Raw genomic sequence first — 15,161 nt, forward strand, 5'->3', positions numbered from 1 at the left:
TTTCGACAACATATTCTTCGCCCCCGAGATCTCCATGGATCTATTCCAGGCTTCCTCAACCTCAGCCCTCCAGGTGTTTGGGGACTACAACTCCCATCATCCCTGACCACTGGTCCTGTTAGCTAGGAATGATGGTCGTTGTAGTCCCAAAACATCTGGAGGGCCGAGGTTGAGGAAGCCTGATCTATTCGCTGGAGTTGGGCTGGAGGATCCTCAGGGTCTCCAATAAAAGCACACAGGAGAGGCATTGGAGGAGAGGGCTAGGAAAGGCTGCAGGTGGGGTGGGTGGGCTGGGGGAGGCAGAGCTGTGGGACTCCTTCTCTGGAGCCGGTGGGAGTGGGGCAGCCAGAGGGGGCAGAGGTGGAGATTCCTTATCCTTCCCACCACTCGGTGCCCCCTTGCTCTCCTCGAGGGAGGCATAGAGCAGTGGCCAGGGGGGCTAAGAAGGTGGTAGGTCTTAGGGGAAGGGTCCCGGCTGATGTTGCTTTTCTAAACCCGCTTTTTATTGTTTGTTTAGGGATGCAGCGGGTAGTGTTGGACTGTGGCCTGGCAAAGGTTCACATCGCCCTCACTCGGCCATTAAGACCTCTGGGGGTGACCTTGGGGCTCGGCCGCTTCCTCCCAGCCTAGCCTGCCACATGGGGTTGAAGTGGTTATTAAACGGGAAGCGAAGTATATGCCGCCTTGAGCCCCTTGGAGAAAAAGGTGGGCTAGAAAGGCAGGAATGTTACCCACCCTTCACCCTAAGGTCCCAGGGTGGGTTGCAGCATTAAAGCACAGTATTAAAAGCAATTTGAAGCAACCCTAAAAATATAAGGTGGGTCCTAAAATGGGGCAACTCGTGCCAAAACTTGCCTGAAGCTTTGGGGTGGCACATTCACATACCTCTGTGTGCTCCCTGGTGTTTTCTCCCAACAGCTGGTGGAGTCTTCTCTCTGCACATTCTCAGACTTTCCCCCCAAATGTCTTTGCAGAGCAGCAGGCGGCCGGTGCCCACAGTGTGGCTGGCCAGAGTGCCTCAGAGACGGTCCTCCAGCCTCCCTATGAACACGGTGGTCCTCTTTGTGCCCCAGCAGGAAGCCTGGGTGGTGGAGCGGATGGGCAAGTTCCATCGCATCCTGGAACCAGTAAGGAACAGTCCTGCTTTCAGCAATCGGGGGGTGGGGTGGATCTGCAAAGGGAGACTTTTAAGGAACCAGTGGGGTGCCAGCTGGGTTTTAACAGCAGTCCGGCTTACAAGTTTTAAGAGTTAGGGTGTCCTTGGCTTTCCTATGTAGAGAAATGGACAAAAAACCTCACAAGACTGCCAAAATGGAGGCCCCTCTTCTGAAGGAGGGAAAGGAAGGAAAAGAGGGAAGCAGAGTGTGTTGCCTGGCATTGGATGAAAGTAGAAAGTGCAGGTTGGGCTGGTAGTGGAGATTGAGCTCATTGCTAACTAAAGTAAAGGGTCCTGTAGCCCCTTTAAAGACAAACAAATGCTGAAATTAGATTAGACAACGCAGTTAACATATTTACCATTTGATGGTTTCTCCCAGACATTAAAGGGACGCGGGTGGGGCTGTGGGTTAAACCACAGAGCCTAGGACTTGCCGATCAGAAGGTCGTTGGTTTGAATCCCCGCGACGGGGTGAGCTCCCATTGCTCAGTCCCTGCTCCTGCCAACCTAGCATTTTGAAAGCACCTCAAAGTGCAAGTAGACAAATAGGTACCACTCTGGCGGGAAGGTAAACAGCGTTTCCGTGCACTGCTCTGGTTCGCCAGAAGCGGCTTAGTCCTGCTGGCCACATGACCCGGAAGCCGTACGCCGGCTCCCTCGGCCAGTAAAGTGAGTTGAGCGCTGCAACCCCAGAGTCGGCCACGACTGGACCTAATGGTCAGGGGTCCCTTTACCTTTACCCAGACATTAAAAAAAAAAAGGAATAGCAGCAAGTGCAGGTTCCAGGGACAGTGTCTTGCACAGAAGTTCACTCTTCAGTGTTATTTTCCTGTCAAAAATACCCCCCTGAAGTTCAGCCTGGAAATAGCATCTCCAAAGGGGCGGTTTTTAACAGGAAACTTGCGTGGGATTGATCAGTTGCAACCATGTGAATAACTGGATATCTTTTGGGAAAGTAAGCAATTAAAACAATTCCAAGCAAAAGCAGCACAGTATCAACTAAACAAAACTGAAGAGGTGAGTCCCACAAAAAAATTATATGTGTCAAAAGGTAGCATAAAGAGGTTTCTTTGGCATATGGAAAAAGCTGTACAACAGAGTCTAGATGCACTACTGTGAGGAGGGAGTTCACAACTGAGGGGCTGCTACAGAGAAAGCCTGTTCCCAGGTCACCATTCGTTGCACTTTTGAGGGTGATGGAACTACCAAGAGACTCCCTTTGCTGCACTTAACACCTGAGAAGGTTTGTAGGGATGGAGGCCACCTTTCAGATATTTGGCACCTAAGTCATTCAGGGCTTTAAACTCTAGCGTGAGCACCTTAAATTAATCCTGGGAACCAAACTGGAAAACAGTGAGGCTGTTTTAAGACAGGAGGCATAGGAGCCTGGCCCCAGGGACTGGGGGGAGCTTGAGTCATGCAAGAACTGGAGGGCCGCAGGGTCTGCACTCCCCTGGTTTACAGCAGTGTAAAACGTAAGCTCAGCTTTCAGGTAATTCAGCAATCTGGAGCAACTAGTTGCATGGAGAAAGAGGTGACTGTTCTGGAGAAATACTTTCCCCTTTGCTAACCCTTTTTGCCAGGGGCTGAACTTCCTCATCCCGCTTCTCGACCGCATTCGCTACGTGCAAAGCCTCAAGGAAATCGTCATCAATGTGCCAGAGCAGTCGGCTGTTACCCTTGGTGAGAAGATTTGGCTGGGGAGGCAAGGAGAGGAAGGGCCGGACAGGGCTGAGTTGGGGGCCGCCCTGGAGTGGGTAATTTGTGGGGTGGTCCATCTCTGTCCAGGCCAGCAAAACCTTGCCAGTGCTGGATAACCCGGGTTCTTTAGTTTTCCTTTGCATAGTTACATGTGTGAAGACAGAGCTTTGTCTGTCTGTGTTCATCCAAGGCCTTTGCAAATTGAATCGGTCTACCTCAGAAAATATTGACCAGATGTCTGTAGAGCAATTGCCTGGTTCTTAACCCTTCTCCAAACAAAGGGCGGCCTAGACTTTCTGTTCTCTGTGTTGGAAGGACCTTCGCTATTTGGTTGGGAAAACTCTTGCTTGTACCTGCACCTGCTTGAGCGTAGGTCTTTTGCTGCCTCGTTCCCCTGCTGTTGGGCCTTCTCTGTATCTTCATCGTGGGCGGTGGGCCCTCTGCCTTGTTCTCATGAAATTGTTCCTTGTTTCCTTGCAGACAATGTCACCCTCCAGATCGACGGCGTCCTCTACTTGCGAGTCATGGACCCCTACAAGGTACTAGACTGTGGCCTAATCAAGCCAGGAGCCCCTCTGGGACACAGCAAAGGATTCCACCCCCCATCTCGGCAGCTCTTGTAAACCTTGTGCATGTTTAGGGGTGCGCAGCTGAGAGGCCAAGAAGGGGGGCGTCTGCTGAGCTTTCTGTCGTCTTCTGGGGCCAGGAGGGGGCGAGGTCTTTCCCTTTGTCCTTTCCCTTTGTCCTTGGCCCTGGGAGTGTCAGGCAGCCAGTGCTGCCTTCCTGTTCCATCCCTCTGCCTCCTGCTTTTCCTCTCTAGGCCAGTTACGGAGTGGAGGACCCTGAATACGCCGTCACCCAGCTTGCCCAGACCACCATGAGGTCTGAGCTGGGCAAGCTCACCCTCGATAAAGTCTTTCGGGTGAGCCACGGGAAGCGGGGGGATGTGTGTGGCGGGGGGAGGTCTGGGGTGTGTATCTGGCACTGGGGGGTAGAAATGGGCAGGCCAGAGCTCTGCGGGAGACCAGGGCTGTAGAACAGGAGGGGCGGCAGACTGGGTTTCTGGGGGAGCTGCAGAGAAAGCTTGCAGGGTGTGGATACGGCATGATACAAGGAGGTTCAGGTGTGCTGCAGGTGCCCCGTGTGGCACAGCCTGGGTGAAGTGGGGGTGGTTGCCTGCTTTGAGGAATCTGGGGCACAGGCTTTGCTTCGCCAGGTCCTCTGGCTGGTGAGAGCACCCAGGCAGCGAGGGCTGGAGAACAGCCAGGCCTGGGAAAGAATTCATGGTTGAGCTCATACTTTGCCTGCAGCCAGTTCTGGGTTCAGCCACCAGCATCTGCAAAGGGTCAGGGGTGGAGAGGAAGGTCCTTCCCTGCCCAGGACTCCAGAGTGGCATGGCTGCCGGTCAGAGCAGGCGGTGGCTGGCCTGGGGCAAAGCAGGCAGCTTCCTTGGTTGTCGCCCTCGCTGACCCCACATTTCCCCACTCAGGAGCGTGAAAACCTCAACGCCAGCATCGTGGACGCCATCAACCAGGCTTCAGACTACTGGGGCATCCGGTGCCTGCGCTATGAGATCAAGGACATCCACGTTCCCCCTCGCGTCAAGGAGTCCATGCAGATGCAGGTCAGCAGCCCCTGGAAGCCTCTCGGGGGGAACTTCTTTAGGGAGTTCTTTATAAACTTCCGCAAATCTTTTTTCAGTTTCCTTAGGGTTACTTCTTATTTTGTCCCCAATTATGATTTGATTAATTGTCCTTTCACATTCTTTTTTATTTAGCTGCCAAGCCAGTAATTTGCCTGGCTTGTTAGCAAACTCAAAATTTCTCTGTTTCATTAATCTTAATTTCCATTCCATTTCTTCATTTATTATCATAGAATATTGTGACTGTAGTATTTTAATATTTTTCTTTATTTCTGCATCATCTGGTCTCTTACATAATTCTGTTTCATTTTTCCTGATGTCTTCTACCACTTCTTGCTTCTTCTTTTCTTTCTGTTTTCTTTGTATTGAGGCTGGGGGCAGACTGCCATTCCCTCTGCCTCCTCCGCCCGTGGTCCAGCTTGCTTTCTCTGATCTGGCTGAGGACTGGGAACGGGACTCCGCAGTCTGTCCTGGCGATGCTTCTCAGCTGCATTTCCCTCTCCCTGGCGTGGGTACCGTCCTCGCAGGCTCTGGAACGCAGGACTTTTTTGCCTGTGGTGTGGGAGCCATCAATCCTGGGAGCGATGATCTCTGTGTGCCTCGGGGCTCCTCTTTAGGGTCGCACGGCTTTTCTGCCAGGAGGTTGGCGGGTCTCTCACCAAGCAGCGCTTTCCCTTCCAGGTGGAGGCCGAGAGACGCAAGCGGGCAACCGTGCTGGAGTCAGAAGGGACCCGGGAGTCAGCCATCAACGTGGCGGAGGGGAAGAAGCAAGCTCAGATCCTGGCCTCGGAGGCGGAGAAGGCGGAGCAGATCAACCAGGCTTCCGGTAACCTCGGGAGGCCTCTCCCGGTTAAAGGCAGAGAAGGGCAGGGAGACCTCTGAGGCTGCCTCCCTCCTCCTCTGCCCCATAACTCAGAGCCTCTGGTGCTGGTGCTTGTGGGAGGAATGGATGAGGGGCAGGAGGTGAAACGTGAGCAAAGGATAAATGTGCAGCAGGAAGCAGCCAGGAGTCTCGGCCAAGGAATAGAGAGCCGTCCTGTGGGGCAGGCATGACAGTTCATCCCTGAAGGAGGATATCTGCCTTGAGATCTAGAAACCTGCTGTGAAATACAGAGGTGGGATTTTGGGGGATGCTGCTTGTGCAAAGGATGCCAGATCCCGACCCACCAAAGACGACATTGTTCCCCATGGTCCAGCAGAACTCTGACCCATAGGAGGTGCCCCTTTCTCCTATTTCTGCTTGGATATCACCCACTCCTTGGGAACCGGGGCTTCTTTCCAGACGGTTTGGGGAGGTTGCCTCGTTTCCTTCCTATCTCCTACACCCGGGGAAGTGTCTGGAGTAATTGGGGAAGGGGTCCTGGTGAAAGGAGGCCACTGCACTGCTTGTGCTGTGAACTGAGTCGGGGGGTTTCGTGTTCTTTGGGGCTCCCCTGAACCTGCCTGACAGTCCTTGTCTTCCTTTCCCAGGGGAAGCCAGTGCCATTCTGGTGAAGGCTCAGGCCAAAGCAGAAGCGATCCGAGTCGTGGCAGCTGCTCTGGCACAGCAGGTGATGGGGGGGGGGTCCCCAAGGGAAGCACCTGCCTGGGGAGACCCCTTGGGAGGGAGTTTCCCAGCATGCACTTGGTGTCAGCTTGGAGCGGCTCTCCTAAGGCCTTGCAGCCAACGTCTGGCTAAGTGGCCACCCTCGGCTCCTCTGGAGGAAGGAGATATGCCAGGCCCCTCCGGAGCCTAAGAACGGCCTCCCTTTTTGTCTTTCGTCTGGGCAAGAGAAGATGGAAGTGCTTGGATTGCAAAGCAGACGGATAGGGACTTGATTTGGTCCTTCCTCATCCCTCAAAAATGGTGTCTTCTGTTACACCAGAAGTACTGTTTTGGGGGGACAGGTCCTGAATGGCGTCACTGTGCCCCTGAAGGACCAGGTGCACAGCCTGGGAGTCATTTTGGACTCTCAGCTGTCCATGGAGGTCAATTTTGCCTCCAGGGCAGCTGTTTACCAGCTCCATCTGGAACGCAGGCTGAGACCCTCACTGCCTGCGGACTGTCTCACTAGAGTGGTGCATGCTCTAGTTATCTCTCGCTTGGACTACTGCAATGCGCTCTACGTGGGGCTGCCTTTGAAGGTGACCCGGAAACTACTACTAATCCAGAATGCAGCAGCTAGACTGGTGACTGGGAGCAGCCACTGGGACCACGTAACACCGGTCTTGAAAGACCCATATCGGCTCCCAGTACATTTCTGAGCACAATTCAAAGTGTTGGTGCTGACCTTTAAAGCCCTAAACGGCCTCGGTCCAGTGTACCTGAAGGAGCGTCTCCACCCCCATTGTTCTGCCCGGACACTGAGGTCCAGTGCCAAGGGCCTTCTGGCGGTTCCCTCACTGCGAGAAGTCAAGTTACAAGGGAACCAGGCAGAGGGTCTTATTGGTGGTGGCACCTGCCCTGTGGAACTCCCTTCCAGCAGATGTCAAAGAGAAGAGCAACTACCAGATTTTTAGAAGACATCAGGAGGCAGCCCTGTTTAGGGAAGCTTTTAATGTTTAACAGACTAGTGTATTTTAATACTTTGTTGGAAGCCGCCCAGAGTGGCTGGGGAAACCCAGCCAGATGGGCGGGGTATAAATAATAAATTCTATTCTATTCGACACCAAGCAGGCTGGAGGAGGAGAGCCCCATTCTGGGACATTTCTCTCCCTCTCTTCCTCCTCCTGGTCTTTCTTTCCTGCGTCTTCGTACCATCTCACTTCCTCTCCTCTCTCCCTGCCAGAACGGCAACAGTGCAGCTTCTCTGTCTGTGGCTGAGCAGTATGTGGCTGCCTTCTCCAAGCTAGCAAAAGAGTCCAACACCATTCTTCTGCCATCCAGCACGGGAGACATGTCCAGCATGGTTGCCCAGGTGAGTTTGGTGTGCCAGGAGGCAGGCGGACAGATTGGGATCCGCTGACACCAGTGGAGGGCAGGAGCTTGCAGGGGTGCAGTCCAATAAGGAAGGAGATTGGCTCAAACATCGCAAGAGCAAAAGATCCTTGCGTGCAGATGAAACAACAGCCGCTTAAGGCTTCTAAGGCTGCAAGAATTCAGCAGATTCCTTGTTGGTCAGGGATTGGGGAGGTAGGAACAGAGGAAGTATCTGGTGGAAGGAATGCCTCACCTCGGCTCAGGAGGCTCCATTAGGCATCTTGCAGCCTCATCCCATCAGAGCTGGGCGCTTCTCACACCATATAACACCGTCTTGAAAGACCTACATTGACTCTCAGTACGTTTCCAAGCACAATTCAACATGTTGGTGCTGACCTTTAAAGCCCTAAACGACCTCGGTTCAGTAGACCTGAAGGAGCGTCTCCACCGCCATCGTTCTGCCCAAACACTGAGGTCCAGCGCCGAGGGCCTTCTGGCGGTTCCCTCACTGCGAGAAGCCAAGTTACAGGGAACCAGGCAGAGGGCCTTTTCGGTGGTGGTGGTGGAACGCCCTCCCTTCAGATGTGAAGGAAATAAGCAGCTATCTTATCTTTAAAAGACATCTGAAAGCAGCCCTGTTTAGGGAAGTTTTTAATGTTTAATAGGTTATTGTATTTTAATATTCTGTTGGAAGCTGCCCAGAGTGGCTGGGGAAACCCAACCAGATGGGCGGGGTATAAATAATTTATTATTATTATTATTATTATTATTATTATTATTATTATTATTATTGAAGCTGGTGCTATGATCTGGCCGGTTAGTGGAGCAGGGGCCTTGCAGTGCTGGAAAGCAACGATTGACTTTGGACCTGCAAGTTGAACCTGCTTCTGACCTGACCCCCGGCATAACCGGTGTGTTGTCATCCACTCCAGGGCTCCATTTCCCCTTGGGGTGGGGGTGGGCTAGTATGGTGAGGTCCTCTTGCAGAATGCAAAACAGCCTGCAGTCTGGGTTGCTGGGTAGAGTGAGGGCAGATCATTCCAGCTACTTCTGTGTTGTGTACTCCATGCCATGTGCTGTTTTGAGGGGCTCTGACCTCTCCCTCCCTCCCTCCCTCCCTCCCTCTTTTCTCTCGCCAGGCAATGGGAATCTATGGCTCCCTGAGCAAACCCCAGCCCACCAAGGCGGCCTCTGCGGAAGCCACAGCTCCTCCCGCCCTCCAGGCCCCCCCTCCGCCCCCAAGCATAGAGTACACTGAGCAGGAGCAGCAGCCGAGCACCAGCTAACGGAGAAACCCCCCCTGCCCCCCGCCCTTGGACTCTTGTCCTTCCCCTCTTTGGATTATTTTCTAATTTGGATTTAATCATGTAATAAAAGGAGATGGCCAGGAACCAGCGTCTCCCCTTGTTCTGGGGGGAACCTCGCTTGTCTTGGACTGGGATTTTCAACCACACGAGGATGAAGGCCCTGGGCTCATCGGCCCCAAATCCTGTGGAGGGCGCAAATAATCTGCAGAGGAATTTGGCAGGAAACTGTCCGTGCCCCATTGGCACCCAGGAAGGGTTGGGGGTGCCGTGAGGCTGAGGGCAGGTCCGCTCTCCACCCTAGCGGTTTCGGGACAGGGGTCTTGGTTACTGTTTGCCAGCCTGCCCCTGTGGTCTGGAGCAGAATGTGTCCCCCTGAAGGGAAGTTGGTAATGCAGGTGAGCTGCGCCCAGGTGAGCTGCAAGCAAGCTGCCGGCTCCTTTTATTGTCACAATATGCAAACCCAGACAGATACATTTTGTTTTTGTTTTTTAAATGATATTTATTGAAAGTTTAAAATTACAGAGAATAAAAAAGAGAGAAGGAGAAGAAGAAGAAAAAGAAGGAAAAGAAAAAGAAAAAAAGAATATATATATATATATATATATATATATATATATATATATATGCTTTCGTAGATTTTCACGGGTACAGGAATGCAGGTTTTGGTGTCTTCGGGTGTCTTCCCGTGTAAGAGTCGGGGTGTCTGTGCGACGTTTCGACGAGGTCTCACTCGTCATCTTCAGGCTGGTGCTTTCGGCTTCTTGTTACTGGAACAGAGCAGAATCTGGTGTTTGAGTTCCTATAAATACTGTTGAGGGGTGTGGTGTATAGCCTCCAACGTTCTGGGCAGAGAGGAAGTTCCTAGATTAGTGTGCCTTTTCTTCTTTTGTTCCTTAATTACTTGAGGGATATCTTGGGTGATTTCATGAGTGATATTCTGAATACCACTGGGTGGGTCATTAAGTGTAGATTAGTTGCTAAAGCTTTCGTGTCTTGACCTCTTGAGCTTGTGAAGAGTTTTTCTGAGAAGATGGCTGTGCTGCATTTAGTTGTGCTCTGGCTTGGCTTCGTGTATAGGGGCGAGCTGTGGTTTTGTGCCTTGTGCCAGCCAGATCTGTGTAGGGATTGCAGGGGGGTGCAGCATCCGGAGGTGCCACTATAGTTTGGCTACTGGATGGAGTCTGTAATATGTCTGTGGAGAGGGTCTGGGTTTGGGTCTGGTGTGGTTGATTGGTGACGGCGTTCTGTGTGCCTCTGGTTCTGGTGTCGGTTTTTGTGGGGAGGGCTAATTTCCAGATGTCTGGCAGGCGGGACGTGTCGTCACGCTTGTTCATGTTGTGAGGGTGTTTCTCTATCTCGATGGCTTCCATGATTATTCTCTTGTGGTGATGTTCCATGTTAAAGAGCAATTTGGAATCTGCAAAATTAATTTCGTGTCCTGTTTCTTTCATGTGTTGGAAAAGAGAGGAAGTTTTTTCTTCTTTTTTGACGGCATTCTTGTGTTCTGCGATACGTGCATTTATTCGTCTGTTTGTTTGTCCAATGTACGTGGCTGGGCAGACTTTGCAGGGTATTTCATAGACCCCTTGGTTTTCCAGCTGGATTTTGTCTTTTGGGTTTCTGAGGATATTGGCTATTTTTTGGTTGGTGCAGAAGGCTGTTTTGATATTGTGTTTATGGAGGATTTTGCTGATTTTGTCTGTAGTGCCCTTGATATAAGGAAGGAGGGCCATGCCATTGTTTTCTTCTGTGTCTTGGTTTTTGGGAAACACCCCCCAAAAACCAAGACACAGAAGAAAACAATGGCATGGCCCTCCTTCCTTATATCAAGGGCACTACAGACAAAATCAGCAAAATCCTCCATAAACACAATATCAAAACAGCCTTCTGCACCAACCAAAAAATAACCAATATCCTCAGAAACCCAAAAGACAAAATCCAGCTGGAAAACCAAGGGGTCTATGAAATACCCTGCAAAGTCTGCCCAGCCACGTACATTGGACAAACAAACAGACGAATAAATGCACGTATCGCAGAACACAAGAATGCCGTCAAAAAAGAAGAAAAAACTTCCTCTCTTTTCCAACACATGAAAGAAACAGGACACGAAATTAATTTTGCAGATTCCAAATTGCTCTTTAACATGGAACATCACCACAAGAGAATAATCATGGAAGCCATCGAGATAGAGAAACACCCTCACAACATGAACAAGCGTGACGACACGTCCCGCCTGCCAGACATCTGGAAATTAGCCCTCCCCACAAAAACCGACACCAGAACCAGAGGCACACAGAACGCCGTCACCAATCAACCACACCAGACCCAAACCCAGACCCTCTCCACAGACATATCACAGACTCCATCCAGTAGCCAAACTATAGTGGCACCTCCGGATGCTGCACCCCCCTGCAATCCCTACACAGATCTGGCTGGCACAAGGCACAAAACCACAGCTCGCCCCTATACACGAAGCCAAGCCAGAGCACAACTAAATGCAGCACAGCCATCTTCTCAGAAAAACTCTTCACAAGCTCAAGAGGTCAAGACACGAAAGCTTTAGCAACTAATCTACACTTAATGACCCACCCAGTGGTATTCAGAATATCACTCATGAAATCACTCAAGATATCCCTCAAGTAATTAAGGAACAAAAGAAGAAAAGGCACACTAATCTAGGAACTTCCTCTCTGCCCAGAACGTTGGAGGCTATACACCACACCCCTCAACAGTATTTATAGGAACTCAAACACCAGATTCTGCTCTGTTCCAGTAACAAGAAGCCGAAAGCACCAGCCTGAAGATGACGAGTGAGACCTCGTCGAAACGTCGCACAGACACCCCGACTCTTACACGGGAAGACACCCGAAGACACCAAAACCTGCATATATATATATATATATATATATATATATATATATAATCAGAAAAACAAGGAATTAAGCAATACAAGTCAATAAAAAGAAAAAAAGAAAAATACAAAACACGCAATACATCAAAACCAACAACAACAAAAAGGAAAAACAAAAAATTTAAAAACAAGTCCAGTATTCCCAAATCTTTATCTTTCGTTAACTTGTTTCATCAACATCCTCACACCTCCCTTTTTTGTATTCTAATTATTAATTATCTCAGCAAATCCTTTCCATCTTTCACTATATTCTATCATTAAATTACCTTAATTTATTTTAACCTTATCTTACCATAAAAAGCCCTAGAGCTTAAAACTTAAAACTTATTTATACATAATTCCTTATAGTATTTCTACTAAAGCCAAATAGTTTCATTCCAGCATTTTTCTAACACTCGTTAATTTTACAATAATTCTCTAAATGAATTTTTAAACTTTCTTCCAATCTTCATCCATCGTCTCTTCTTCCTGGTCTCGGGTTTTGTTAGTCCTTTCCATCCCTTCCATCTAGTCCATCAACCTGGTGACCTTCTATCCGAGGCTCTTAAGTCTTTTCCATGTCCCTTCTGCAGGTCTTCTTCATGTTTATACTTGCACTTTACTTTATCTTCTGATCTTATTCTTAATTTCCTTCCTTTCTCACTGAGGGGTAGATCTCTGGGAGACTCCAACTTGACAATGTCTTTATCCCTTCTCGACAGGTCAGCCCACTCTCCACAGTCAGCACTGAAATCCAAAAGATATTTGAAGGCATGTTTCAAAGTCCCTCTAAAGTTAAGGGCCCCCACAACTCCAAACTCCCCCTGGCCCACAACCAGATCCCAAAAGTCAGAACATCCCTGCATAGGGGGATCCATCCAGCTTCCCATCTCCAAACCAAACAGTACTCCATCTCTCCCAATCTGACTTTCTCCAGGTTCAGTCGTCAGAAACAACAACTTATTTTCCTGCAAGGCTGCGGCTCTCTCCATTTCTATTACTTGAGGTTCAGCAACAACCTCCTCCTTTGTCTCCTGCACAACTTGCCCTGTCAAAGCAAATTCCTGAGATGGTTCCTGAGTAGTTTCTATGTAGGTATTCACCGTTTGTCCAAAATTGCTAACTGCAACAGTCATCAAATCCATCTTTTCATGTAGCTGTTCCAGTAAAGTGCTTGTCTTGCAAAGAGCAAGCACTAAAACTTCTTCTAGACACATTCTTGCTCAAGGTCAATGTCTGGTTCCCACGATCTTTAATCTCTGCAGCTGTAAAATTCCCCAGATCGACTCCGGCAACAGTATCACAAGCTCCCTCTAGAGGAAACAATTTCTGTTTGTATCCATCTTTTTGAAAGCAGCTCCAGCAACAAAATTACTTTCGTTTTCCAGATATTTTATTCCTTTTTATATGCAGAAGGAAACATTGGAATCAATATGTTTCTCTTTTTTAACTATCTGTCAAAAAACGTTTTATTCACAGTCAATGAACTTCGCCAAAGCGTCTGTCTCTGACACCCCGTTCCCAGGTTCAAGACGGTGGAAATTTATCTTTCTTTACTCTCTCTCCTGCAGGTTTAAACAATCTAAGATTTCCCCCCTCTTCTCCTGCTTCCAAGGGGGGTTTGGTGTTTTTAGCTGATGAAAATTTAGTCCTTTGCAAACGACTTTCCAGACTTTAGCTTGCAATGTCTTTGCTTCAATCTATTTACAAAGCGGAAGGCGGACTTCCGGTTTAGACCTTCCCGCTTCAGTGCCAAATTAATTCAACTTTTAAAACTCCAATTCTTCACTTTACTCACGGGTAGTTACTTTTAAATCCAATTGTCCACAGGAAAAAGTCAGCGCTCTCCGGCAACAGCTGTAAGGCTTCACTCCGTGAAAGTAGCAATCAGTTCGAAGCACCACGCCGCTCACCCCACTTCACTCCGGAGCCCCAAAATGGGTTTCCCCGCGAGTAGGGGAGGTGCTCTTGGTGCCCGCCGAATCCCACGTTACCAGGCTTCCTCCGCCTGGGATTTTTAAGGGGTCCCCGCCTTCGCCGCGGCGGAAAGACCCGATTCTCACAGAGCGGGTTCCTCTCGGTCAGAGGAACTCCGCCATTGCGGATGGCGCTAACCCGGAAGTCCTCAGACAGATACATTTTGGGTGTGACCTTTACACATCTTCCAGTCCCGAGATCGTGGGGTGGTGCAAAGTTATTTTGGCACCTGTTTCCACCGTGTCATTTTCCCCTTGCACAGTGTATGACGAAGGAGACAAAGGTCTCAGAGACAACTGTCACAGACAGGACACGGCGGACTGCTGAGACCGCAAAAGGTTAGACTGTGCTGGTCCCGAGGGGGGGGGGGAGGTACTAATACCGTAGCCGAAGTTCAGTCCAGAGTCACTAGCCGGGTAGACGATCACTAGATGAGACGCGAGGTCCGAAACAGGGAGCCAGGCGGGGAAGCAGGAACGCTGGTAGAGCAGAAGCAGGGAGCCAGGCGAGGAACAGGCACACCGGGAGTGCAGGTCTAGGTCTGGGTAAAGCAGGTACTCCACAACGACGTTGCTCCTGCAACCTGGGACCGGGCTGCCTGACCTTTATCTTCTTCTAAGGCTGGGGGCGGTCCCGGCCCCCAGGAGCCCCGCCTCTCCTGGCCTTAAGGCGAGCACTCCTCCTGGGAGAGACCAGTTCCCTTTGCCTCTCTGCCCTAAGCCTCTGCAGTTCAGGAGAGGCCGAAGGGTTACTGGGCCCCGGGGGAGGCTCACCTGTAGCCACTGAGTCCTCCAGCACCTCTGGGGCCAGAATGGCTTCACCTGGTACCTGCCCCTGAGGATCTGTCACAGGTGCAGGCTCCTCAGCATCTAGGCCTTGCCCCAGTTCAGCCAGCCCTGGAGGCGGGGACTCCTGTGCCGGCTGGGATTCCTCCGGTTCACTCTCAGACTCGGAATCCCAGGCCATCACATAGACAAAAGATGTTCAGACAGCTGTGGCCTTATCTGTGAGTGAGCTACCCAACCCAACAATCATTCCTACAGCCCCCACCTCTTGCCCTCATTCTGCCCTCTCCTGTGCAGCATCGGTGGCGAGCTCTGCATGGCAGCTGGAGCTCCTCATCACACCATAACCAGATCCTGGCAGAGCGCAGTCTGCTTGGGGAAGAGGCCTGTGGCTCAGTGGCAACCCTGCGGTGCCTTTCTCCTTGGTGCCATCCAGTGGGCCCCATCCTGAGTGCTCTCTGCTATAGGACCTGCCATCTGTTCCCGACCAGGTGTTCTAGCCATGGTGGGGAATATCTATTGGTGTGAGCTAGCCTTGAGCTCGAGGTTGGAGTGGACAAGAAGCGCCCAGTGAAAGTGTTGGGGGCTCTCGATGCACCATCACAAAAGGGAAACAGGCTTCAGTCCCTGTTGGCTCAGCCGGCGGTGAAGGGAGAGGTTCAGGGACACAAGAACTTTGCAGAGTGATGAGCTGCCTGTTGTTGCTGTTCTTAGGACGTCTTCTTGACTTCGGTATCTCTGAGCCCCTCTCCTGCACTACCTTTCCATCCTACTAGGAAATTTTAAAATGCTGCACCGCAAACA

At 50.6% G+C, this 15,161-nt stretch overlaps 1 protein-coding gene across 1 annotated transcript; it reads left to right on the plus strand.

The window, feature by feature from the left end:
- The first annotated feature begins 350 nt into the window (after positions 1-350).
- Positions 351-8,789, plus strand: STOML2 (stomatin like 2). The gene is made up of 9 exons (XM_082242166.1): positions 351-1,127; positions 2,740-2,839; positions 3,338-3,396; positions 3,678-3,779; positions 4,347-4,481; positions 5,181-5,325; positions 5,970-6,049; positions 7,268-7,396; positions 8,538-8,789. Exons 1-9 carry the CDS (start codon positions 963-965, stop codon positions 8,682-8,684), a joined length of 1,062 nt encoding a protein of 353 aa, XP_082098292.1. The 5' UTR covers positions 351-962; the 3' UTR covers positions 8,685-8,789.
- The last annotated feature ends 6,372 nt before the right edge of the window (positions 8,790-15,161 follow it).

The sequence above is a fragment of the Podarcis vaucheri genome (assembly GCF_965113315.1).
Source record: "Podarcis vaucheri genome assembly, chromosome: 11".
NCBI classification, from domain to species: Eukaryota; Metazoa; Chordata; class Lepidosauria; order Squamata; family Lacertidae; genus Podarcis; species Podarcis vaucheri.

What these genes read in the sequence shown, in the direction of transcription:
- STOML2 (XM_082242166.1), top strand. Translation starts at nt 963, where the DNA reads ATGTCTTTGCAGAGCAGCAGGCGGCCGGTGCCCACAGTGTGGCTGGCC. An exon ending in GAGTCATGGACCCCTACAAG is followed by an intron (nt 3,397 to 3,677) that starts GTACTAGACTGT and finishes TTTCCTCTCTAG; the next exon opens with GCCAGTTACGGAGTGGAGGA. An exon ending in AGGAGTCCATGCAGATGCAG is followed by an intron (nt 4,482 to 5,180) that starts GTCAGCAGCCCC and finishes TTTCCCTTCCAG; the next exon opens with GTGGAGGCCGAGAGACGCAA.